The sequence below is a fragment of the Vipera ursinii genome (genome assembly GCF_947247035.1).
Source record: "Vipera ursinii genome assembly, chromosome: 7".
NCBI classification, from domain to species: Eukaryota; Metazoa; Chordata; class Lepidosauria; order Squamata; family Viperidae; genus Vipera; species Vipera ursinii.
Window position 1 is genome coordinate 33,763,454 of NC_139521.1, and position 26,657 is coordinate 33,790,110.

Consider the following 26,657-nt stretch of genomic DNA (forward strand, 5'->3'; position numbering starts at 1 on the left):
GATCAAATAAACCAATGTATATTCCTTCCTTTTATTTCTAACAAAGTTAAGCTTCAATTCATTCAAATATTGTCATGGGATTTGATTTCATTTTTTTCTTTGTTACATCACATGGAATTTTTCGACTTTAATAATCTTTTATAAATCTGGTAGAAAAAAATATCTACATCACTCTTGTCAGCCAATTTCTTTTATAGATATTGTGAACTATTCATTTCTAAATCATTTTCTTGCCATCAGTTGTCAATCCACATGTCCACAGAAGTAGACATAATTATTGACATTTTAGCTATTTCCTGATTCCATTTTTTAAAAAATCTCCTTCAGCATTTTCATTGTTAGAATGTTTTATAGGTTTGTAAATATTTTTTTCTGTCTAAAAACTTTAGTCTTGTCTGATGTCCAGTTTTCAAAATCATGGAATTACTTTCTGTTTTATCTTGTAAAACGCAAAACAGAATCTATTTTCCATGCGCTGTTTGCTCTTTTAATTACTTCCAAAACTTTCTTGTAAAAGTTTCAATATTCCATTTTACTTAAAACTCTAGTCTGTTTATAACTTTCTGAGATGACTATCTTTTTTTAGCTTTAGGCTGCTTATTTCAGATACTTTAAATTCTTAAGCTTATGATTAAAACTTTCTTTCATTCAGGCTTGAAGGCAGACTTACCCGGTATTTTCATTTTCTAATAGATTCGAAATGAAATGAACAATTTCTAAAAGTGATTAGAAAGTGACGTTTGCAGACTTAAGTGTCCTTTAAAAGGGTCTGCCCTGGTTGTGAGCAAGATGATTAATACTGTTGTCTCCAGGAACCCAAACCCATAGAAAACTGCTGCCCTGCTGTCTCTTAATGAAGAGCAGCCATCTGGAGCACCTGTGGTCAATCATCTATCCTCTCCTTATTTGGAGAAGTTCCAAGGAACTGGTCTATTCAGTGGTTCCTTAGTCTTTGCCATGGTCATCAGGTGTTTACTTTGTCATCCTTTCCCAGAATTTTCATTAAAAATATGAAAAAGTAACACCCTTCTATGTTTAGTATATTAAATTACTTCAATTATAAGATCAGTAAATTAGAAAGACTATATTAGTACATTAGAAGCAAATATGTTTTTTAAAAAAATTGCATAACTACAAGCCAATTTTCTTGATATAGATTTTGTTGATGGTAATAAATGTGAAGCTCGATAAGAGATATAGCAGCTAAACAGTAAGAGAGGGAAGATCTGTGTTGGAACACAAATAGTCAAGTAAATAGACAAGTAAATGAGAAACCAAGGAAGTTCATTATTAAAATTCCAAATGTGGGGGAAAAAAATCTAGATTTTAATTACAGTATACTACAAAAACACTGTCTTCATAAAATACTGAATACATAAATACTAAGAATAAAATATAAAATGGTTGCTTCTGTAATCTGTCTTAAGGGTATATACATTTAGTTCTATCTTAGATCTTTATTAGTTTCCTATATGAACTATATGAACTTCAAATCGTCTGTTTTAGAGTATTTGGATCTTAACAGTTAAGCAGCCCCACTAACCTAATAATATCCTTGCCATGTTCATGTAGAACTTGTGGTTGCTGCGCATCTCTCTTTTTAAATAAAGTAAGGAAAAGTAAGAGAAACATTTGAATGTACTGTTTTTACAATATGGATAGTGGAGGTGTGCAAATCAGCCTTAATCCTATTGTTTTGATTTAAAAAGCTAATCCAGTTTGATAGTTTGTACCAATCATTAACAACATTTAGATTGATTCAGGTAAAACGATTCAAAATAAATAATTGATTCAGCTTGGATTTCTGAATCTGAAACATTTTGTTTCTGCACATGTATAGCAGCATCTAAATAGTTCAAATTTTTCAGTGATTTAATTTGTTTTAATTCAGAACACTGAAGTAGTTTCCTTTGATTGAACTTTCAGTGAGTCAAATTTTGGAATTGAAGTTTCATCCACCTCTTCTAGATAATTCCTGCCTTTAACAAAAAGCCTATTGTGTTAATGTAGTAATTGTTTTAGCTTTAGCAACAAACTTGCTTTTTTATGCACATGTATGTGGAAGTATATCCCATAAAACTCAACGGTGCTCACTTTTCAGAGGTCGTGAAAAAGATTCTGTAGAAAATATTTTCATCAGTTATGAGGATATTATTATTATGTTAGTTGATCTGACCATCAATTAATTGGATAGAGCAGAGATGTCAAACTCACGACATCACGTGATGTTGTGCAACATATAGGGACAGTTTTGCCATTGCTGGCAATGAGGTGGGCGTGGCTTCCGGATGATATATCTGGCCCATTGGCTGGCAGTTTGACACCCCTGGGATAGAGCTACAATGCTCTCATATGATATTATGTATCGTATGAGAGCATTTTGGCAAGAGTATGTCCGTTTTTAACATGCATTTTTCAATATATGGAAAAATAATAATATTTGGGTTTCTTCAAGGAGTTACTAGGATTTGATACAAGATAATTTAGCTTCTTCCTGTCCATTAATAACATTTACTAGTATTTGTACTATTCCATTACTCAAAATGAAAAGAATATTTATTATTATTATTAATTTTATTTATATACCACCCTTCTCCCGAAGGACTCAGGGTGGTGAACAGGGCAAATATTTAAAAAATACAAAAATACAAAAGTTAAAAGGAATTAAACATATGCCCAACTAAAAACAGTGAATACAAATATTAAAATAACAATAAAAAAAACCCACCCATCCCCCATCAGGCCAGGCCGGCTTGTTCAAATAAGAATGTCTTTAGATCGCGACGGAAGGAGCGAAGGTCGGGCGCCATCCGGAGCTCAACCGGTAACCGATTCCATAGCTCTGGGGCGCCCACAGAGAAGGACCTCCCCCTGGGGGCCACCAATCGACATTCTCTGATCGGTGGCACCCTGAGGAGGCCCTCTCTGTGGGAACGCACAGGGCGGAGGGAAGTTGATGCTGGCAGCAGGTGTTCCCTAAGGTACTCCGGACCCATGCCATGTAGGGCCTTAAACACCATTACCAGTACCTTGAATCTCACCCGGTAGACAACTGGTAACCAATGCAGCTCACGGAGCAGAGGTGTAACATGGGAGTATTGGGAGACTCCCAACACAACTCTCGCGGCTGCATTCTGTACCAGTTGGAGCCTCCGAGTGGTCTCAAGGGCAGCCCCATGTAGAGAGCATTGCAGTAGTCCAGACGAGAGGTCACGAGCGCGTGAGTGACCATACATAAGGCATCCCGGTCTAGATAGGGCCGCAACTGGTGCACCAGGCGAACCTGGGCGAAGGCCCCCCTAGTCACAGCTACTATGTGGTCTTCCAGAGTGAGCCGTGAATCTAGGAGGACTCCCAAGTTGCGAGCCCTATCTACGGGGGGTAATAGTTCACCCCCCATAGAGAGAGATGGAATATCCTGAATAACCCGGTATGCCGGTATGCAAAGCCACTCAGTCTTGTCGGGGTTGAGTTGAAGTCTGTTCCTCCCCATCCAGACTCGAACCGCCTCCAGGCAATGGGACATCACGTCGAGGGCATCACTGGGGTGGTTTGGGGTCGAAATGAAAAGCTCGGTATCATCAGCGTACTGATAATACCCAACTCCAAAGCCACGAATGATCTCACCTAGCGGTTTCATATAGATGTTGAACAGGAGAGGCGAGAGGACCGACCCCTGAGGAACTCCACAAACGAGAGATCTCGAGGTCGACCTCTGCCCCCTGTTAACACCGACTGCGAACGTCCCAGGAGATAGGAGAACCACTGCAAAACCGTGCCTCCCACTCCCAATCCCCTGAGACGCCGCAGCAGGATACCATGGTCGATGGTATCGAAAGCCGCTGAGAGGTCTAATAGGACTAGGACAGAGGAATGTCCTCTGTCCCAAGCCCTCCAGAGATCATTCACCAGAGCGACCAATGCCGTCTCCATGCTGTACCCGGGCCTGAAACCCGATTGGTACGGGTCTAGATAATCCGCTTCATCCAGGACCAGAGGGAGCTGATGCGCCACCACACTCTCAACAACCTTTGCAAGAAAGCGAAGGTTGGAGACCGGACGAAAGTTATTCAACACAGCTGGGTCCAAGGCAGGCTTCTTGAGGAGAGGTCTCACCACCGCCTCTTTCAAGACGGCGGGGAAACTACCCTCACTCAAAGAGGCAGATATAACCGCCTGGAACCAGCCTTGTGTCCTCTCCCGGGCTGTATAAACCAGCCAGGAAGGGCACGGGTCCAATAAACATGTGGTGGAGCTCAGCCTCCCCATAATCCTGTCCACTTCCTCCAGAGTCACAGAATAAAACTCCTCCCAGGTAATATTGACAAGACCACCCGTGTCCTGATTGTCAGACTCTGCCCAGTCAGAGTCCAGACCGGTCCGAATCCGAGTGATTTTGTCCGACAGATGTTGGTTAAACTCCTCGGCACGACCCTGCAAGGGTTCCTCCCTCACCTCCTGATTAAGGAGGGAGCGAGTCACCCTAAACAGGGCGGCCGGGCGATTATCTGCGGACGCGATAAGGGTAGCAAAGTGATTAGATATATAAGTGAAAAGTCATTGTTCTTGATTACCTCTGGAACATTTCAAAAGTTATCATAAAGCTTAAAGAAAAGTGGTAGAAATTAGATAAGAGTTTTAAACAGGTTTCAAAGATGTTTTATTATAGTGTCATTGAAGGATTGATTGATGGAGTTTGCCTGGAGCTGCCTAGAAAAAAAGACAGTTTTCTTTACAAACAAAATCAAAGGAGGCAATTTGTGATAGCAACAAATCTATACACCAATACTGCTAAAAAGTTATCCAAGATATGAACGCTTTCAACTTTTTATCAATATTAATAATCATTTCTAAACAATAGTTCTTGGTTACATTCACATGCCTTCTATTGATTAAAATACATAGTCTATTCCATATTCACTTCAGTAGGTCATCTAAAACTCTTTCTTGCCAGAAACTTAGGACTAGAGCTTTATCTCTTACAAAATATTGACTGGTTACTTTTGTGACAATTTCACTTCCCTAATTTAAAATGCCTATATATAACGTCATATATAAAAAGGTCAATATGAATATACTTACATTTTCAGTTCTCAATATTGGATATACATGAAAATATCTAAAGTTTGAGAGTTTGCAGAAAACAGTCCATATTCATCCTTCTTTTCTATCTGGCTAAAGGAGTATAGTGTAGTACCTGGATAAATCTCCCATTAAAGGTCATGGCTGGTTCACCCATGATTTGCGTATACGTTTGTATGCCTCAGAACAGAAAAGGGATGAGTATTTGTATGCATATGAATGGAAAAGGTTCTGCTGAATATGATGCTGAGCCCCTTCAGTTTGATATATTCATATTGGCACTGGTTTCCTCACAGTTATAGTTTAAATATTTTGTTCTTCTCTAAGAACAATTTACTTAATTGTTTAATTTAATAATATTTAATTTAATTATTCAATTTAATTAATTAATTATTCAACTTAATTTAACTAAGAATTTAACCTAAAATAGACTTTTAGCAATAGCCTTTAGGCTTATATACCAGCCCATAGTGCTTTACAGCACTCTCTGGGTGGTTTACAATGTCATCATATTGCGCCCCAACAATTGGGTCCTCATTTTCCCGACCTCGAAAGAAAGGAAGGATGAGTCAACCTTGAGCTCTGTCATGATCGAATTCCAGGCTATGGCTGGAGTTTGCGTACAATACTGCACTTTAACCATTGTGTCACGAGGGCTCTTAAAATTATATATTAGATAGCAAAACTTGCCTGGTAGATCACGCATTAAAGAAATACATTGATACCTAGATATTTCTTCACAAATCTGAGTAGAATCTATAGAGAAATCATTTTGCTTTTGGCTTCTGGATTTGCACTCTTGCTTATATTGTTCATTGACCAAAGTAGTAACTTGCTCTTTGAGGTTAGCATTGTTCTTTTGAAGACGCTGTGCTTCAAACCTTAGTGCATCTCTTTCATTCTCTATGGAACGTGTTACATTTTCTTTTAGTAAGACTGTTTCACTCAGTTGTCTTATTTTATGTTTGCATTCATAGGTTTCTTGTTTAAATTCATTCAGCTGTTTCTTGAGAACCTTGTTGTCTTCTGTAATGGTAGTTATCATGGTTCTTAGTCGGTCACATTCTCTTTCAGTATTGGATAAAGTAGTTTTCAAAACTCCACCTTCTATTTTTGCATTTTTACGTTCATTTAGAAGCTTTTCCTCAACTTGAGCTTTGTCTGACTGGGCATCCTGAAGTTCTTTCTCCAGTACCTTTTTAGAACTCAGTGCCACCTGTAATGTTTTATCAGAATTCAGTTTTTCATGTTTAAATGATTGTAACATCCTAAGAACAGCTTCCATATCTGATACTGCAATCTTCTCATTTTCTTTCAGTTTTTGTATTTCATTCTGTTTTTCTCCAAGTTCTTTCCCTAACAATTGTTTTTCTTCTTTAAGTTGGCAGACTTCATCTCCCAGTGTCTTTTTTTCTTCTTGAAGTACTAAAACTTTATTTTCCAAAGATCCTAAGGTTGCAATAAGATTACTTTTTTCTTTTGAGAAAAAAGCCAAACTTTCCTGGGCTTTTTGATCTTTCTTCTGAAAATAATTTACATCTCTCATTATCCGCTGATTTTGATCATATAGCTGATCCTGCTTTTCTTCCAGTGCTAACTTTTGCTGTTGAAGTTCTTTGCATTTCTTCAGTAATCGCTTTAGTTCTTTCAGGCATTCCTTGCTGTCTCCATCTGATTTAACTAATTTCTCTTGAAGTTTATTATTCTCATCATGCAATTCCTTAATTTGATTCTGATATTTTGAATTTTGCTCTGTCAGACACTGTATAACATCAGTAAGAGGTTTCATTTGCGTCTTCATATCTTCATGTAGAACCATCTCTTTTTTCTGACCATGGTCAGACTCTCCCAAGGGCAAATGTAAAAGTCTACGGCTTTCAGCATAATCATCAGGTACAGAATTTGTATCAGAGAATTCCAGATCCACATAGTTTTGGAACTCTTGATTTGACTTAAGCAGCTGTGTTTCATTTTTTTTAAGCATCTTGGAGAACAGATTTATCTGCAATTTGTCGATTGCACTATCTTTCATGAGATGTTCTTTATTCTTATATTTGTCCTTGCATGCTGTTTTCAGTGTACTTTGATAATTTTCTGAAGATGAGGCAGTGAGTGTTTGAAACGTATCTGCTGAACCCTCTAGTTCTGAAAACCTCCTCAATTTAAAATCATAATTTGACATATCTACTACTTTTTCTATTAAATCCTGTTCTGATAAATAACCAGAATCATTGTCTTTGCCACTGTTCTGAAGTTCAAGGAAATGTGACAATTCATGTCTAGTAGCCTTTTTATCTTCCACTTTTAAATCTTTGAAAGGAATTACATTGTCTGATAAAGATTCTTTCCCTTCATAATTATGGAATATTGTAGAGGGTTTGTGTTCATTGTAATTTTTTAATAGTCTAAGATGTGTCATCTTTTCTGAGCCCAAACCAATGTATGTTGGAGAAAAAGTGCTGTTGGCAAAATTCTTAATGTCATCATCATTTAAAGAGAGAACAGCTTTGTTCCTAGATTCTTGGGTATGGTTTTCTGATATTCCAGTTACTTTGTATTTGTTTAGAATCCTGTTTTTAAATTCAGAGCTGAACTTGTTTTCTGAACCATGACTGGTATCAGGTTTCTTATCAGGATGAAGCTGCTTCTTAAAATAAAGAGCTTCTTGATATTCTCCTGGCTGAAACAAAGGGAAAAGTAGCATTTTAAAACTTTTTAAAATATTTAAATTCCCCCCCTTGCAAAAAATACATAAAGTTATGAGGATTGTCTTTTTCCAGTTATCTGTATATTTGCTAATAATATATCTTCTAATATTTCTCTTTTCTTTGCCTTACCATTGTGCATGTGTGTTTTTTATGGTAAGAATGGTTAGACAATGTCGGCTAGACAATGTTGGCTGGCGACCCCCAGGGGGAGGGCCTTTTCTGTGGGAGCGCCAGCCCTATGGAACCAACTCCCCCTTGAGCTTCGGATGGCCCCGGACCTCCGGTACTTTCGTCGCGGCCTCAAAACACTCCTTTTCCATCAGGCTGACCTGGACTGACAGGGATTTTAATTATGTTTTTAATTTTTAACTTAATTTTAATTTATTCTACTGGGGCCATTAATTTAATTTCTTTCTAACTTTTGTATTATTGTATTTTATTGTTCCCCTTCATGGATTACTGCCTTGTCGTGGCGAAGGGGCTTGCGTAATTCAATGAAGCTATGAGCTATGCCGTGCAGGGCCACCCAAGACGGACAGGTCATAGCAGAGAGTTCTGACAAAACGTGATCCACTGGAGAAGGAAATGGCAACCCACTCCAGTATCTTTGCCATGAAAACCGTATGGACAGTACCAAAAGGCAAAACGATATGACGCTGGAAGATGAGCCCCTCAGGTCGGAAGGCGTCCAATATGCTACTGGGGAAGAGCAGAGGGCTAGTACTAGTAGCGCCAGAAAGAATGAAGTGACTGGGCCAAAGCCGAAAGGACGCTCAGCTGTGGATATGTCTGGTGGTGAAAGGAAAGTCCGATGCTGTAAAGATTTTTTCTCCATAGGAACCTGGAATGTAAGATCCATGAATCAAGGAAAGCTGGACGTGGTCAAACAAGAGATGACAAGACTAAACATTGATATCTTAGGTATCAGCGAACTAAAATGGACAGGAATGGGTGAATTTAATTCAGATGACCATCAGGTATACTACTGCGGGCAAGAATCCCTCAGAAGAAATGGAGTAGCCTTCATAGTCAATAAAAAAATAGGAAAAGCAATACTGGGATACAATCCTCAAAATGACAGAATGATCTCAGTTCGAATCCAAGGCAAACCATTCAATATCACAGTAGTCCAAGTCTATGCCCCAACCACCAGTGCTGAAGAGGATGAAATTGACCGGTTCTATGAAGCCCTACAGCACCTTATAGAACTAACACCCAGAAATGATGTCCTTATCATCATGGGGGATTGGAATGCTAAAGTAGGAAGCCAAAAGATAACTGGAATAACAGGCAAGTTTGGCCTTGGAGTACAAAATGAAGCAGGGCACAGGCTGATAGAATTTTGTCAAGAGAATACGATGGTCATAGCAAACACTCTTTTCCAACAACCCAAGAGACGGCTTTACACATGGACATCACCAGACGGTCAACACAGAAATCAGATTGACTATATGCTCTGCAGCCAAAGATGGAGAAGCTCTATACAGTCAGTAAAAACAAGACCAGGAGCTGACTGTGGCTCAGACCATGAGCTTCTTGTTGCAAAGTTTAGGCTTAAATTAAAGAAAGTAGGGAAAAGCACTAGGCCAGTCAGGTATGAATTAAATCATATCCCTGTTGAATATACAGTAGAGGTGACAAATAGATTTAAGGAATTAGATCTGATAGACAGAGTGCCTGAAGAACTATGGACAGAGGTTCGCAACATTGTACAACAGGTAGCAACCAAAACCATCCCAAAGAAAAAGAAATGCAAGAAAGCAAAATGGCTGTCTGAGGAAGCTTTGCAAATAGCTGAGGAAAGGAGGGAAGCGAAAGGCAAGGGAGAAAAAGAAAGATATGCCCAATTAAATGCAGAATTCCAAAGAATAGCTAGAAGAGATAAGAATGCCTTCTTAAATGAACAATGCAAAGAAATAGAAGAAAACAATAGAATAGGGAGGACCAGAGATCTTTTCAAGAAAATTGGAGAGATGAAAGGAACGTTTAATGCAAAAATGGGCATGATAAAGGACCAAAATGGCAGGGACCTAACAGAGGCAGAAGAGATTAAGAAGAGGTGGCAAAATTACACAGAAGAACTATACAAGAATGAGCTTAACGTCCCTGATAATCACAATGAGGTGGTCACTGACCTCGAGCCAGACATCCTAGAATGTGAAGTGAAGTGGGCCTTAGAAAAGCTGAGCAACAACAAAGCTAGTGGAGGTGACAGTATTCCAGCTGAGCTATTCAAAATCTTAAAAGACAATGCAGTAAAAGTGCTACACTCAATTTGCCAGCAAATTTGGAAAACTCAACAGTGGCCACAGGATTGGAAAAGATCAGTTTACATTCCAATTCCAAAGAAAGGCAGTGCCAAAGAATGTTCAAACTATCGCACCATTGCACTCATTTCTCATGCTAGTAAAGTTATGCTTAAAATTCTACAAGGTAGACTCCAGCAGTATGTGGATCGAGAACTACCAGAAGTACAGGCAGGATTTCGAAGAGGCAGAGGAACTAGAGATCAAATTGCTAACATACGCTGGATCATGGAGAAAGCTAGAGAGTTCCAGAAAAACATCTACTTCTGCTTCATTGACTATGCTAAAGCCTTTGATTGTGTGGATCATAACAAACTGTGGCAAGTCCTTAAAGAGATGGGCATACCAGACCATCTTATTTGTCTCTTGAGAAGTCTATATGCGGGCCAAGAAGCAACAGTGAGAACTGGACACGGAACCACTGATTGGTTCAAAATTGGGAAAGGAGTCCGGCAAGGCTGTATACTGTCGCCTTGCCTATTTAACTTATATGCAGAGCACATCATGAGAAAGGCAGGGCTAGATGAATCAAAAGTTGGAATTAAGATTGCCGGAAGAAACATCAACAACCTAAGATATGCAGATGATACCACTCTAATGGCAGAAAGTGAAGAAGAACTAAAGAGCCTCTTGTTGCGGGTAAAGAAGGAGAGTGCAAAACATAGGTTGAAACTAAACATTAAGAAAACCAAGATCATGGCATCTGGCCCTCTCAATTCCTGGCAAATAGATGGGGAAGAAATGGAGGTAGTGACAGATTTTATTTTCCTGGGCTCCAAGATCACTGCAGATGGGGACTGTAGCCAAGAAATTAAAAGACGCTTGCTCCTTGGGAGGAAAGCCATGGCAAATCTAGACAGCACACTAAAAAGCAGAGACATCACCCTGTCAACAAAAGTGCGTATAGTCAAGGCGATGGTCTTCCCAGTTGCAATGTATGGCAGTGAAAGCTGGACCATAAGAAAGGCTGAGCGCCAAAGAATTGAAGCCTTTGAACTATGGTGCTGGAGAAGACTCCTGCGAGTTCCTTGGACTGCAAGGCGATCAAACCGGTCAGTCCTAGAGGAGATCAACCCTGACTGCTCTTTAGAAGGCTAGATCCTGAAGCTAAAACTCAAATACTTTGGCCACCTAATCAGAAGGAAGGACTCACTGGAGAAGAGCCTAATGCTGGGAAAGATTGAGGGCAATAGAAGAAGGGGACGACAGAGAATGAGGTGGCTGGATGGAGTCATTGAAGCAGTAGGCGTGAGCTTAGATGGACTCCAGAAGATGGTGGAGGACAGGAAGACCTGGAGGAACATTGTCCATGGGGTCGCGATGGGTCGGACACGACTTCGCAACTAACAACAACAACAACAATTTTATTGTTGTTAGCCGCCCTGAAGATAGGGTGGCATATAAGTCCCAATAACAAATAAATAAATAAATAAATAAATAAATAAATAAATAAATAAATAAATAAATAAAGGATTTCTTTTAATAATTATGTTGTCTACCTTTCAAGGAATTTTGTAAGTGCTAGATGGAAATGAATAGGAATTCATGGAATTTATCTTTTCTATTTTCTTGACCATTTCCTAGAAAATTTATTTATTTATTTATTAATGGGACTTATATCCTGCCCTATCTCCCAAAAGACTCAGGGCGGCTAACAACAATAACATATAATAAGTACAGAGATTAAGATAAAATTAAAATTAAAGTCATCTGTGCAATAAATTAAAATTAAAAATTAAAATAAATTAAAAATTGTAAATATAATTAAAATGCCTGTCAGTCCAGGTCAGCCAGGTGGAAAAGGAGTGTTTTGAGGCCGTGGCGAAAGGACTGTAGATCTTGGGCTATCCGAAGCTCAGGGGGGAGCTGATTCCATAGGACTGGCGCTCCCACAGAGAAGGCCCTTCCCCTGGGGTTCGCCAGCTGACATTGTCTAGGTGACGGTACCCTGAGGAGGCCTTCTCTGTGTGAGCGTACTGGGCGATGGGAATTCGTTCCTGGTAGCAGATAGATTTATTTACATATCACTTTGAGCTACAATGTGTTTTTTAAGTACAGAGTATAACCCAAGTACTGTAGTTGGTTAAACATCACTTTGAGGCAGATTGTTCCATTGGTGAACAACTCTGTATGTAAATGAACCGTTACATCATTTTTCCTGACGTCTAACTGATTAGAAGTTTCAGGGAATGATTGAAGCAGCTAGTCTTTTGCCCCAGTATAGTTAGTGATGATTGTATTACAAAATATGATTAAAGAGTGGTTTGTTTAACTCTTGGAAGAACTGGTCTTTATTCAGTTTGCTTAACTTCCCTCTTATTTTTTTACACATATATATTTCTTCCTTAAAATGAGAGGCTCACATGAGTTCCCAGAAGTTTCTTCTTCAGTTATTATCTGCACTAACACCTGCTGAGATTTAACAGAATAACATTTGTTTTTGTTTTTTTGACCAAGCGCTCTCTGGACTCATATGCTATATTAGTAGTCATTTTGTATTATTCTCAGGGCTCATTGTACTAATACACAGTGATTTAAAGGGACAAATTAACTACAAAATTAATGAGCAATGTATTAACCTTTGTAATTATTAGACTGCCACAACCACAGCAGAAGACATGAAAAAGAATTGGATTGTTCAGGACAATTTAAAGCATTATGCTACAATGTTTTATATAGGACTACATATCACATACAAATGACTGTTTGGATGAAAAATGATGGATGAATGATTCCAAGGGATTGGAAAAAGTTTGATTCTTAGTTTTTCCAGAACAACAGTATATAACTTTTAATATACAAAGTATTTATTAGTAAGAAAAAAAAGCATACCGTAGAAATGTTGATAGATGTGGTGGGAAAAAGTAAATTGTCTGGACTTTTCATATCAGTTATATTTTTATTAAGTATCTCATGAATTTCAGTTTGAACCTGAATAAATGCAAATGAACAATTAAACTCTCCTGAACTATTTGAATTATGATTGTAAGGTATTCTGATATGCATTTTTGTTTAACTCTGCCAATTTAAAAGTAAATCCTACTGAATTCAGAGACACTCAGCCTTGAAGAAATTATCTGTTGCTGTGTTGGATGGACAGTAATGATATTTCTGACTACACAATATATTCTATGTACAAATTGATATGTTTGACAATAAACACTCATAAACATAACATACAAAACTTTTCCTAAATAAAACCACACTTTTTCCTAGTTTCTGTACTTCTTCTGTACTAACCAAATTTGATAAGAGTGTAAAGTTTGGAAATAGAACAGTTGGGATCACCTGCTGGGGAAAAGCCTTTGAAGCAACTGCTCTGATCTTCCAGGACAAGGTGATACAGTAAATTTAATGCTTTGAGAAAGAGATCTTTTTTCTTCTTTTTTCTTTTTTGCTCCAGTGGCCTGGCCCCTATTTTGAATGCTTTACATGGCCCTTGTTTTGAATTCCATTTCTTTTGCCATCTGCTTCAGGCTAATGGGCTGTGGGTTACTCCTTATTTAGAAATGGGCAGTTCAATGCCAGATGTGTATTAGAAGAGTCTTGAGAACACAAAATAATCTAGAGAAAGCTGTGATCAGTTATGCTCACGATCTGCTTGTGGGCTTTATATATATAGAAATCTGACTGACTGATATGATGCAGTACAATGGGTATAGGTAGAAACTAGTCTTGATTTACCAATGTATTTGATCTAAGAAAAGAAAAATCAGGGTAATGTATTAGGAAAGATATTCCATATTCCATTAATATCAATGCTTTAAGCACATATTTGACTTCCTCTCAATATAACCTGTTATGGCAATCCATTTTAGAGACATCGCAAACTGAGGAAGCCTGTAATTCCCTTCCCTCCTGAGAAATTAAATTAAGAAAAAAAAATTGGATTTGCAATGGAAAAAGGTAGGGGAAAGGGGACTTCAAGTACAAGAACATAACAATTTAGAAGAATTCTTGGAATTTCTCACCCTGTATTGAAGTGTATATATGAAATTGATTACGTTTACTTTTAATTCACTTCTTATTAAAAATAAATTATCACATATTCTTTTCTTATTTCATGAGTATTTATGAAGCATTCTTACCATGCTTACATTCTCTAAAGTTTGCTGTTGAAGAGTTTGAAATGATTCCAGTTGCTGTTGTAAGATCTACAAGTTGTAAAAATAGGTAATATTCAGCTGGGAATGTCTATCCTCTTTCCTTATAGAAACCTGTAATCCTGTTTTGTTCTAGTTCTCAAGAAGACAGTGAATTGATATAGCATATTTCATTTTTGTTCTAAACACTCCTATGTACCTTGCACTGAGCTCAGTGTGATTTACTCTAGATAAGTTATGGACAGGACTGCAGATAGAAAAATGTAAAATACTGAAAAGAGAGTAATTAGTGTGTGTGTGTGTGGTGGGGGAGGGGGTAACTATGAGCAAAAAAAGAGAAAAATGTATATACCGTATGTGTGTGTGTGTGTGCGTTATAAATCACATTGCCATCTATCAATATTCCTGCAAAGCAACTTCCTCAAAAATTTCCAGTCTATATATAATTATTCAAATAATTTATCTAGGCTAAGAGCAAACAGTAAATTTAGTTACTCTGCTTTGTAGTTAATTACCTATTTGAGACTTATTTATGGAATAGATTAACTTATGTCTTAAGATATTCTACTCTTAGTATTAAAGAAATATGTTTAAAAGTTTTTGATGTTGAGGGCATAATCAGTCTTTGAGGTGGGAAATAACCTGGGCTATTCATATAATTGCTCCAATGCTCTCTGTCACCACATAGAGCTGGATAGTTCTCTGGGAACTTCTTGACCATAAAATAGCAGGAGAAATATATGATATGACGACAAATAAAAGCTCATGATTAAATTCAACAGAACACAGGTTGGACTATATTTTGGAGATACCACTGTGATGATAGCAAACAAACCATTCTATCAGAGCATCCATATAGCAAGCCTTTAAATTCTTTTTTCTTCTTATTCATTTTTGTTTGTATTGGTTTATATTGTAATTGCAATCTTTAATAAAATTATTATTAAAAAGAGAGTAAGCAACACGATATAATATTTAATCAAAGTAGCTATACTGCTACAAAACCTGCCAGCTCCATGAATGGACTGTTTTAAATGTGATTGCCCACACTCAGCTCCAGATCTGGAAACAAATCATATATATTCAACACTATGAAATTTAAAATAAAATTCCTACTAGAATTAATTCACCTATTCTGCCTTGAGCTTTCCAAATCCCACAAAATATAAAAAAGAATGGACAGTTTTGTCCTCAATGCTTCCCTCAGCCCTAAAACACCTTGTTTTTAAAAGTGTGGCCTATGCTATAAACAACTTTTCATGGATTTGCTCAATGGAAATCATGTGATGTTTTAATAATTACATTTATTCTAATAAATAGTACTTTTTCATTTTAATGTAAAATGTAGGAGCTAGAATTTTGCTTTGGGCAAAGTGCTGAAGACAATCCCTATAGTATAATGAATCAGCTGGACTGACTGTCAGTATAAGTGTAATTCAAGGCGTTATTTGTCAATTTTGAAATGTTTAAGCATGTCTTCCTATATGAATCAGCCTTATCTTTAAACTGCTGTGCCCTTATTATATCTGTTTCTTGATAACATGCTTGCTATGTTGAACTATCTGTCCCAAAGTGCTAACTAGATTAATCTTTTCTGGATCCATGTTCTGCCAGCTTTGCTTTTTACTGCTTAATTATATCTTTTTGCTGCAGGATCTACTGTTTCAAATGTTTGTTATAATAATAACAATAATAATAATAATAATAATAATAATAAAAAACCTTTATTGTCAAAGTACAACATGTGTACATTGAGATTAGCTGGTATCTGTTGTAGATTTAAATTATGTTTGGTATAGTTCTGCAGCTTTTTTTGAAATAAGGAATTATACATTTTAATTAATAAGTCAGAATATACACATGGATAGGAGCTGCCAATTTATTAAGTTCTAACTTATGAATTATTTTATAATGTCTTCAAATCAGGCTATTTTTTATTTATTTTTGCTACATATGAATTGCCTTTCTTCTAAAAAAGTTATTAAAAAAGGAGTAGAACATACCAAACAAAGTAAAAAGAATAAAAACCATCACCACCACAAAGGAATAAAGATAAAAGTAGAATTTCTTGCTACTTAGTCATTAATTTGTTATTTCCTATTTTGGGGTCTAGCTATGTTGGTTTCATGCCCCATAATTCCCAGCAAACACGGCCAAATTATATGAATTGTAATCCAACATATTGGGAGCTACAAGATTAGGGAAGTTCAGAAAAACATAGTCTTTATCCTTACTATTCCAAAGAGGTAAGCTTACTTCCAGTGCTGATTGTGGCTGGAGCTGACCATCTCTTCCTGAAGTTAATATTTCTGAAAAATCAAAACAACAAATCCTGCATATGTAATGTTTAGAGAATTTAAATATTAGGCAAGAAGCCTGCAAGGAACATTAAACAGAAGAACTCAGTTCAGTGCAGAAAGTTTAGTATGTATATTTTGTTAGCTAAATGCATATTAAAAATTAGTTCCCAAGATCTGAGATCCACTCCTATATAGATCCAATTCTTTTGAACGAAATGTCTTTGAATTAATACTTTACACTGGTACAGTATATCAGGCTGCTAATGGGAGGCATAAGCATGTGGCTTAAACTTGCTGTCTCTTCATTGATAACATATATCTATGTGTTGGATGTTCCATAATTACAAACTACAATATCACATTGACCAGAGTTGTCAACTTGCTGCTTTGAAGGATAATGAGCTTAAAATATATTTAAAAAGTCCTCCTGGAAGCTACGGTAAGTCTTTGTTCTCATGTTTTTAGATTGTTCCCTGAAACAGCCATTAGGTAGAGGCACCAAAAGTCACACACTTTCTGTAGGTATTTCAATAAGAGATACAGTTCAGGGGCAGAACACTCTTTCATGCCAATCTAAATCTAGCTTTCTACACATATCCAGTTAGATCAGCTACTTAGCTTCAACTGACAGTTCCTTTGATTGTAGTCTTTCCCTGCAGCCTGTATTCTGACTGCTGTTTTTGCACCCAAATGACATTCAAGATTTCTACATTGAATCCACTCTGTGTGGTTAGTTTATTGTTGCATGAACACAAAGCACTTGATTATCCAAGGCTTAAGTTAACCAATGGCTGACATGCTAAGGTGTGATGTAGAAGGCCAAACAAGTTTAGTCTTTCACAACTGAATATAGCATATACTAGATCAGTTTTTTCAAATTTGGCAACTTTAAAAAGTGTGGACTTCCACTCCCAGAATTTTTCAATTGCCTGGAGAATTCTGGCAGCTAAGTCCACCAATCTTAAAGTTGCCAAGTTTGAAAAACACATTGTATTAGATGATGGATGCAGGGTTCATGAAAAGCTGCTAGCTTGGCCTCCAAAATATAATAGTAGAGCAACAGTAGGACACGACATCATTCAACAGCCAAAGAAGAGCAGTTGTGGAGAGCATCTATCATTTTTTCTGACCCTGTAACCCCTTAATTTGGGGGTAGAGTTGGGATGACTGAATGGAGCTGAGTTCCATTTACTGGCCAAATGCCCTTCCTGATACCAATGTGGAGTTTGCAGCAGGTATTTTCTCTTTGCATCCTGAGAGAGAAACATCTGCCACTACCTAGGATTGAACTCTCAGCCTTCCAAGTGGGAGGTGAATGTGTTCATCACTAGGCCACCATGCCACTGAGGATCATTCATCCTGCCCAAAAGATTTTATAAAATATGATCTAATGCCTGGGTTTATTTTGTCTCATTTTCTGAAACCAAAGGTGGAAAGTAAAAATGCATTTCAATAATGACAAATATATCAATAGCACAGTGTTTATTAAATTATGAAAAGTTGGCATTTTGAGTGGTGAATTTCCTTTTCTAGAATAACCCCAAGGCCAGTGAAGTTCCCAGTCTCCAGACCCCTTGGAAGCTGGCAAAAAGATGAGGAATGCTACATTAATTATAGTTTTATCAAATATTGTTCTGTAACATATTTTTACTATTATGTGTAATTGCTGTTATTGCACTGGGTGCAGCTATTGCTTTTGTACCTTGCTTGGTTTGAAAGGTTTCATCAGTTCATATATAAACAAAACTGACCTTGGAGTTAATTTAAGAGTTTTTTCCAGTGCACTATATTTCTGAATATTCAAAAGCTGACATTATTGCAAAAGTTAGCCTTACTGGGATACTTTTGCACATATATATAGGAATATTAAATGAAACCAGTCGCAAATAATAATATACTACCTTAATTTTAGGTCTTTGTTTATTTATTTATTTATGGGATTTGTATGCCGCCCTATCTCCCAAAGGACTCAGGGCGGCTAACAACGATAAAAACACAAAATACAAACATTAAAAGGTATTAAATCAAATCATCCCATAAATAGTCCAATTAAAAACACAATAAAACAAAATTAAGAAAACCTCCCTTCCATCAGTCCAGGTCGGCCTGTTGAAAAAGCCATGTTTTAAGGTCGCGACGAAAGGAACGGAGATCCGGAGCCATCCGGAGCTCCAAGGGGAGTTGATTCCAAAGGGCAGGTGCCCCCACAGAGAAGGCCCTCCCCCTGGGGGTCGCCAGTCAACATTGTTGGGCCGACGGCACCCTGAGGAGGCCCTCCCTGTGTGAGCGCACAGGGCGATGGGCAGTCGTTCCTGGCAGCAGACGGTCCTGCAAATATGACTTTAATGTTTAAGTATCTACTAGTTTTAGACTGAATCTAACTGTAGATTATCCACACATGATATGATGGCATAAAATGGGAAATATTCCTGTATCATCCCACAGAGGGCAAGCGTGACACTGTCTCCCATCACGGACAGAAACTTGCCTTGCCCATCACCTCTGTAGCACATCTGTAGCAACTGCAGCTGGAGGAGGAATGTGCTTACTTGGACCCCCTGGATGTCGGCTCCCCAAAGCTAGGGTCTTCCTGGACAGCACGAGCTCTTCTCCTTCCCGCAGGGAACCAGAGTGGGCTGGTTCTTCTTGGTCTCCCCGAGTCCCTGCAACAGACTCCGGATTATGAAACGACGCCCTGCGTTTGGAGCGAAAGGAATCCCCCGCCCGCTCGCTCGCCCGCCAGCTTTTTCACCCACCAGGCGGCGCCGCGTCTAACTCACGAGAGTGAAATCTGGCTCTCATCTTGTGTCGCGTCCGCCCACGCGCAGCTCCTCACATTCAAGCGCTGATGCGCAAACCGTCACTGTCCGCCCAAAGCTTCCTGTCGTTGCCTGGCAACGAGCTTCCCTGGAAACGCCGGGAGGGAATAAGGCGGGCGGGAAGGTGCGGTTGGTTGTCCTTCGGAATCCTTGCATTTAGTCGCCTCGAGAAGGACGTGTTTTGAACGGGGATCGCCCTTCCTGAAAAGGCCCGGTTGTCTCCGATTAGCTTTAACAGACTTTAATAAAGCTTTAATAAAAGCTAATGCCCGAAGATGCAGCATTTGCGTGGGTTGTTTGTTCTCTTCCTTGTCCTTTTCTACATCAAAAGGCAGTAAAAGTATTTTTCCAATTTGTACCCAGCCATATATGGTAATGTGTAGGCGTCCTTGACCATCTTAAAAGCTACACAGGCTGTGCAAAATAAAGTAAAAACGCCAGAGTGGATTGCTTATTTCCTATATATGAGACAACCAGACAACTTCACAGTAAGCTTACACTGAAATGCTAAAATAAATAAATGAATTGAAAAGAAAATCACCCCCCCAAAGCATTGCAAATCATCTGGCACTGTTGTCGCCAAAAAAAAGATATGGATATCCTGTGAATTCACCAAGAGTCGAGCTTGATTCAAAAGCAATTTGTTCTTTGGTTCAGATGGAACAAATGGGTAAAGGGTTTAGTTCTATCATGTATTTTTTTTAATAAAGGGAAAGTAAAGGTAGAGTTGTTTTAAGTTTTTATATTATAATCTTTAATTGTGTTCATTCCAAACAAAATACTGCTTCTCAAACAAAATATTGGAATCAAAAGTGAGAATTTCCATAGACACTTCCTTTCCAGATTTCACACACACTTCAGGAACAAAGTCCAAATCAGGAGCATCCCAAGCTGCACATCTGCACAGGAAGGACATATGTTAAAACCAGCATATACACACACACCACCCCCAAGCTCACACCAAGCATCAGTCCTCCTCTAAAACCAAGTCTCTGGACCCCATTTCCCCCCAAACAAATCTCTTTGTTCTTGAGAATAAAATGAATCTTCTTTCTCACAGTATGTCTGGATTTCAATTTTTATTTGGTTTTGCACTATCCCAGTTCGTGGAACCCTCAAATTATTCTTCTAACAACATGTACTAGCAAAAATCCACCACAGAGAAAAAGCTGACATACAACTTTATGAACAAGTCCAGAGTAAGTTTAAAAGGCTTAAAGGCAATTTGTTGCTCTTCTAATTCAATGCTTAGAGGAGCATCGTGACATGCAAATGGTCCTTCAGTTCTTTTCTTTTTCATCTCTATGTGAAGGACTTGGGTGGCCAAAGGTAAGTCCAGTTTGGTGGTAACCACCAGGTAAGGCTTACATGGAGGAAGTGTCTTTGGCCATCCATGTATGGCTCTGTGACACAGTTACCAGAGAACTGGGGTCACAGCATTGAGTACTAATGCCATTAGGATTTTCAGGAACTAGAGAGAGGGATCAGACCCTTTCATCTTTTCAATGATCGGAGATAAATCCAGCATAAGTATAACATGCCTGGGTATTCTTCCTCACATATGCCCCTAATTATAGAGATGGGATATATGTTTGGAAGAATACATCACATACCCTTCCCCGTCAAATAATTATAAAAAATAATACTTTAATTTTGGCTTCCGGTTCCGGATTTTCGGTGCAGCCAGATGCGTGAGGGAATCACTCCTCATGTTGCCTGGATTTCTTCATGGGGGGGGGGCTGTAAAGGGGTCTAAAGTCACCCTGAAGGGGCGATGAGCGGGGAGAGGTCTCTCCAGTCAGCGGTAGAAGGGCTTGGAGCTACTGTCCGAACTGAAGAAGAAAGGATTGGCCACTCCCATGGCCCATCATTTAGCCGTTTCCTGCCGAAGCCAAAAGCACAACAAAGCACTTGAAAACACTTGAAAATTGGGTGAGAATTGCCTTCTTGTTTTCCTAATTGTCTACTTTCCCTGCCAAAAGCTTCTCGAATTTGATTCCCCCTGTGAGGCAAAAGATTGCCTATTTTGAGAGTTCATGCTGTTCTTAGGACAAAGGCCAAACAGAAACAGGCATCCAGTCTTGAACAGAGGTATGATGGACTTTTGCTTTGCAGTTACCATTCATGCAGTACATGGTACATTGCAGCATGTTCCTGGGGTGTACCTTCACCTTGAAAAAGGGGCTATTTTCTATTTTTTTCACACCCCAAAACAGTATGCTTTGGGCTTCATTAACCACTATCCTCAATCCACAAGGCACCAGGCAGTGCAGGCAAGATTGCTTTCTTTATCTCCACCTGAAAGATGAGATGACCAGGCAAGACCACCAGTTGGAGAGATAAATAGCCACCAGCAATCCTTAGCCCTACATGGCATGGGTCCGGATTACCTACGGCAACACCTGCTGCCAGCGTCAACCTCCCTCCGTCCAGTGTGCTCCCACAGAGAGGGCCTCCTCAGGGTGCCACCGGTCAGAGAATGTCGACTGGTGGCCCCCAGGGGGAGGGCGTTCTCTGTGGGTGCGCCAGACCTGTGGAACCGCTTACCGGTTGAGCTCCGGATGGCCCCCGACCTTCGCTCCTTCCGACGTGATCTAAAAACTTATTTATTTGAACAAGCCGGCCTGGTCTGATGGGTTTGGGGTTTGGGGTTTTAACATGGATTTTAACTAATGTATTATATTGGGCATAATTATTTAATGTTTTTAACTTTTGTATTATCGTATTTTAACATTTATTGCCCTGTACACCGGCCTGAGTCCTTCAGGAGAAGGGCAGTATAAAAATTTAATAAATATAATATAAATATAAATATATGATGATAATAGTAACAGCTGTGAGTATTTTGGGGTTTTATGGATCCAATAAGTAAATCATATTACCCTGGGCTTTTTTTGTCATAGAACACCTAGAACGGAGTTCCGGCACCTTTTTTTGGATGGAATCTTGTAGGGTAGGACGTGTGTGAGTTCTGGCACCTTTTTTTTTTTTTTTTTTTTTACAAAAAAAGCACTGATATTACCAAAAACAGCAAAAGGTTACTGAATGCTGCATTCACTGCATATCAGATAGAGCTATGGACTTTGACATCACAGCTATGCCATCTGCATTTGCCAACTAATAATTCTGTGTCCTTGTAGGACTGCAAGATTATAGATGAGATTTCCTTTTTTTCTCTCATCATCTCCACTAGAAAGGTTGCCATCTCTATTGAAAATTCACATCCACTTTTGCTAGTGATGCTATGATATCAAGATACCTATTTCAGCAATGTTACATCATTGTGGTCAAGTATAGATACTGATTCCTTACAATCTGTTTGCGAAGCATGATCTCTCTTTGGAGATAGATTTTCTTTTCTTCCCTTAAGTACTTTTAACTGTATACTCTATAGCAGGTGTGTCAAACTCGCCATGTCATGTGATGTGTCGCGATGTATCACAACTTTTTTTCCAATGGCTGGACCTGGGGTGGGCGTGGCTTCCATGTGATGCATCTGGCCTGTGGAACGGCAGACTATAGCCTACTCCCATGGTGGCGAACCTATGGCACGCATGCCATAGGTGGCATGCAGAGCCCTCTCTGTGGGCGCGTGCCCCGTTGCCCCAGTCCTAGGCCTTCCACTGTGTTTTATAAAACCTTTTCACTTTAGACCTCCACCGCCGTGTCCCCCCCCAAAAAAGGTTCAATCAATCTATCGATTTTAACTTCTCATGGGAAAAAAAAAAGATCTCGCAAAGTTGGAATTGATTGATTGAACTTTTTAGTCCCACACAGTCTGCTGTTACTAATACAGCCACGCCCACCCAATGGACCATACCCACCCAATGGGCCATGCCCACTCGGCACCCGATGATACATAAGTGAGTTTTTGGTTGCAGTTTGGGCACTCAGTCTCTAAAAGGTTCACCATCACTGGCCTACTCTACAGTCAAGAAAGAAGACAATCTTAGAAGTCCTGCTTCAGCACCTCTGAATTGTTTTATTTTATATGCAACCATTGATTTTAATAATGACTTCTGGGATTAGACAAGTAAACTTTTTCATTTATGACCTTTTGTTGTTTTCATCAAGGATAGGGCTTATACCATAAAAAAGTAAAATAGAAGATTTGCAGAAATATTCAGGCTTATATAGTTAATTGTTCAAAGTGGAAAAAACTGTTGTTGTTCAAAGGACAATCTAGTCCCCCTTAGGAGCAGGCATTTCAGGCTACAAATGATCTCAGGCCAACTCAATGAATTTCTGCTAGGCTCCCAAATAACACTTGCATAAACTATGTTCACAAAGTCCCTCTTACACCTGTTCAGTAGCAGCTGTAAAGGCCAACCATTGGACTTAATCCAGCACTATTACACAAGAACAAATATGTCAAATCTATATTTAAGCAGCTCTCTTGCACTGTAATTCCTCCAATGTCTTGATTTGGTTTATTTATTCTATGTCTTACTTCCAGGGATACCCCGTACTATTTAATTCCTGAACCCCTTACTTCAAGCATGATATTGAATCTTATTTCAAGTGGTTATGGGCTTTAACAGGTAGCAGGTCAGTTTAGAGAGCACAAACCCTAGTACTCTTGTATAATTCTGTCTTCTGACTTGTTACCACTTCTTGTTTCCCAGTTTTTAACTGCCTAGGCATTTTGGCTCATTCCTGTTCTGTTTAGTCCAAAAATTAGATTTTGGGGCTAGCATCTCTATTTAAACTTGATATATTGCTTGGATAAATACGGTTGCTGGAATAGTTTTGCTGCAGTGACATGAGAACACCTTAAATCAGCTGAGAGTTTTTGCCCAAGTCAGCATAATCACTTGTGCATTGTCTTAATGCTGGTGATTTGGAGAAGTGTAGAGGATTTACATCACTTTCCATCTAAAAGCTCTTAACACTATTGGAGTAAGATTAAATTATAATGGTATTGGCATTATATACCACGTGTTTGCCTACCTACCTACTATATGAAGGGCAAACATCCACATGTTCCAAAATGGCAGTAAGGAAATGCAGAAAACCCTTAATTCTTTTCTGCCATCTAGTTTGTAACCAAGATGTAGTAGCTGTAATATAATATTCTAACAAGAGATATTACATGTATAGAATAAAATGCGGTTGATGCTGCAGTAAAATATGTTTATTTCAAAGAGATTATTTCTTGGGTTGAAGTGAGGGAAGAAAACCACTCCTATAACCAAGAGATGAAGATGAAATATAGAAAGAAGAGCCACATATTGGCATCCCTATGAAAACAACTTAGTAACATAATTGACAATCAGAATACCTTTCAATAAAGTAATTTACTTCCCCTTCTAAAGGCCTCATCTGAGAGGTGTAGACAAAGTTGCCTGAAACTGCGAATTTAAGATTGAGCATCTTCAAGCCATTATTTTTCCCTGTAATGTTCTATGGAAGCAAAAGTTAACCTTGAAGAAGCAGGAAAGAAAAAGTATTAGTGCTTTTGAACTTTAATATTGCAGAAGATTCCTGAAAATACTACAGTCAGCGAAGAAAACAAAGAAATCAACCGGGAATTCTCTCTTGAAGCATACATGACCAAGCTCAAATTATCCTACTTTGGACACATTATATGGAAATCTAGTTCTCTGGCAGTTTGAAAGCTGGGAAAAGTAGAAGGAAAGAAAATAAGATGATCCGCAGCAAGTGGGAGGGACTTAATTACAGTGGTGAAGGGTTCACAACTGGAAGTCCTAAAAGACCAGACTATGGCAGATTGTCCTGGAGAAAATCTATCTACTCTATGTGGTTGCTAAAAATCAGTACCATCTTAAAGGCATTAATTAATTCATCAATATCAGAATTCTATGGTATCTTGGGAATTGCGTACCATAGTTTCAATTTTTAATACCTGAAGAGGGCCAAGTAACAGTTGTGAGAGGAACAATAAGGTAGATGTGTATTATGCCTTGAAGTTTGTGAAGCTTCTTTATTTTGCATTACTAATGTTTTGCTTCCTTTTTTACCCATGAGTTTTAAATTGTGCCAGAGGACTAGGAAGAGATTTGAGAGTTATCTTGTGAAGGCTTTTGCTATAGATATGGGTCAATGTATTTAGACAATTATACAGAGAACAATCAAGAAATGCCCCACCTCTCTCCAGCTGTTTGGTATATATGAAGGAGTCATAGAGAAGTGCCTTTTGTAATGGTGCAACTTTTACCAGAGAGAAGTTGAAAGTATTTGGCTTGCCCTCTTAACAAAAAATCTTCCAATAGAAGTTAAATTCACACAAATTCCCTCAATATTTTTTTCAACTCATGGAAATCTGAGTGAGCAGCCTAATTTGTGAAACGTCAAAAGTGGTAAAAATATAACCATAATGCCAAAGCTCCCTTTCCTACGGTTACGTGGGATTTTTTCAAAATGTGCTGCCATAGTTTGAAATAACTGGGCAGCCCTGGGAAAATTGCTGCTGCTGGGACCCCCTCCTCATTTAATGTGACAAGTGATCTAGGTATATGAAGACTTTGCTTTTAAATCTTCATACTGTACTCTTTTATTGGCTGGCAGGCTAATAGATAATTAAAGAACAGTTTAGTCATCTCTGTGGGCTCTCTGTGGAGAATTGCCAAGCTGACAATGTTGCATTTTAATTATTAAGCAACACTGATACCTGTCCTTGAAAGGCAACTAAGACACAGATCTCTCATCCAACAGCTCCAATTTGCTCCGTTTAACTTGTTGAATAGTTTTCTGTCAAGCACCGCATGCTAGCTGAAACCTCTGGCACAACTCAAACATGTTTCATGAAGCAAGCATTTGCTACCCATGCCTCTATTTGAAACCTGATATGCTTCATGAATTCATAGATTTTTCTCTACCTTTTTTCCCCCTTCTTGGCCAAGCCAGATATGAGGCAAAATTGCATAATACAACAAAATACAAACAGGCTAATTTTTGGTGGCAGAATCTGTATTTTTACAGCCTTTAGGAAGTTAGGTGTACTTCCATTCTGAGGTGCCATCCTACCCTACTGCTTTATAGTCTCATAATTACCCATAAAGAGAGTCAGGGCTTCCTTCACCTGCAATATCATTCCTGCCATCCTCATATTTCGACATCCCACCTCCCCATGGATGCCACTGGCCACAATTTGGCTTTGATTGGCTCCTGACCTAATTTCTTTTAGAATAAATGATTTTATTTTTAATTTTAATTGGGGTTTTTATTCTCTCAGGGACTATTATAATCTTTTTAATTGTTTTTAATTTTTGTATTTGTTTTAATTCCCTGTAAACTGCCCTGAGTCCTTCAAGAAAGGGCGGTATACAAATCCAATTAAATAAATAAATTTTAAAACATTCACAACACTCACACATTG

The 26,657-nt window shown here is 38.5% G+C and overlaps 1 protein-coding gene across 1 annotated transcript; it reads right to left on the reverse strand.

Moving 5' to 3' along the window:
• Nucleotides 1-4,663: 4,663 nt before the first annotated feature.
• CCDC110 (coiled-coil domain containing 110) lies at nucleotides 4,664-26,387 on the reverse strand (the record flags this gene model as incomplete). The annotated part of the gene is made up of 6 exons (XM_083368075.1): nucleotides 4,664-4,710; nucleotides 5,773-7,762; nucleotides 12,929-13,027; nucleotides 14,185-14,250; nucleotides 16,456-16,508; nucleotides 26,333-26,387. 6 exons carry the CDS (start codon nucleotides 26,385-26,387, stop codon nucleotides 4,664-4,666), a joined length of 2,310 nt encoding a protein of 769 aa, XP_083224201.1.
• Nucleotides 26,388-26,657: the final 270 nt, after the last annotated feature.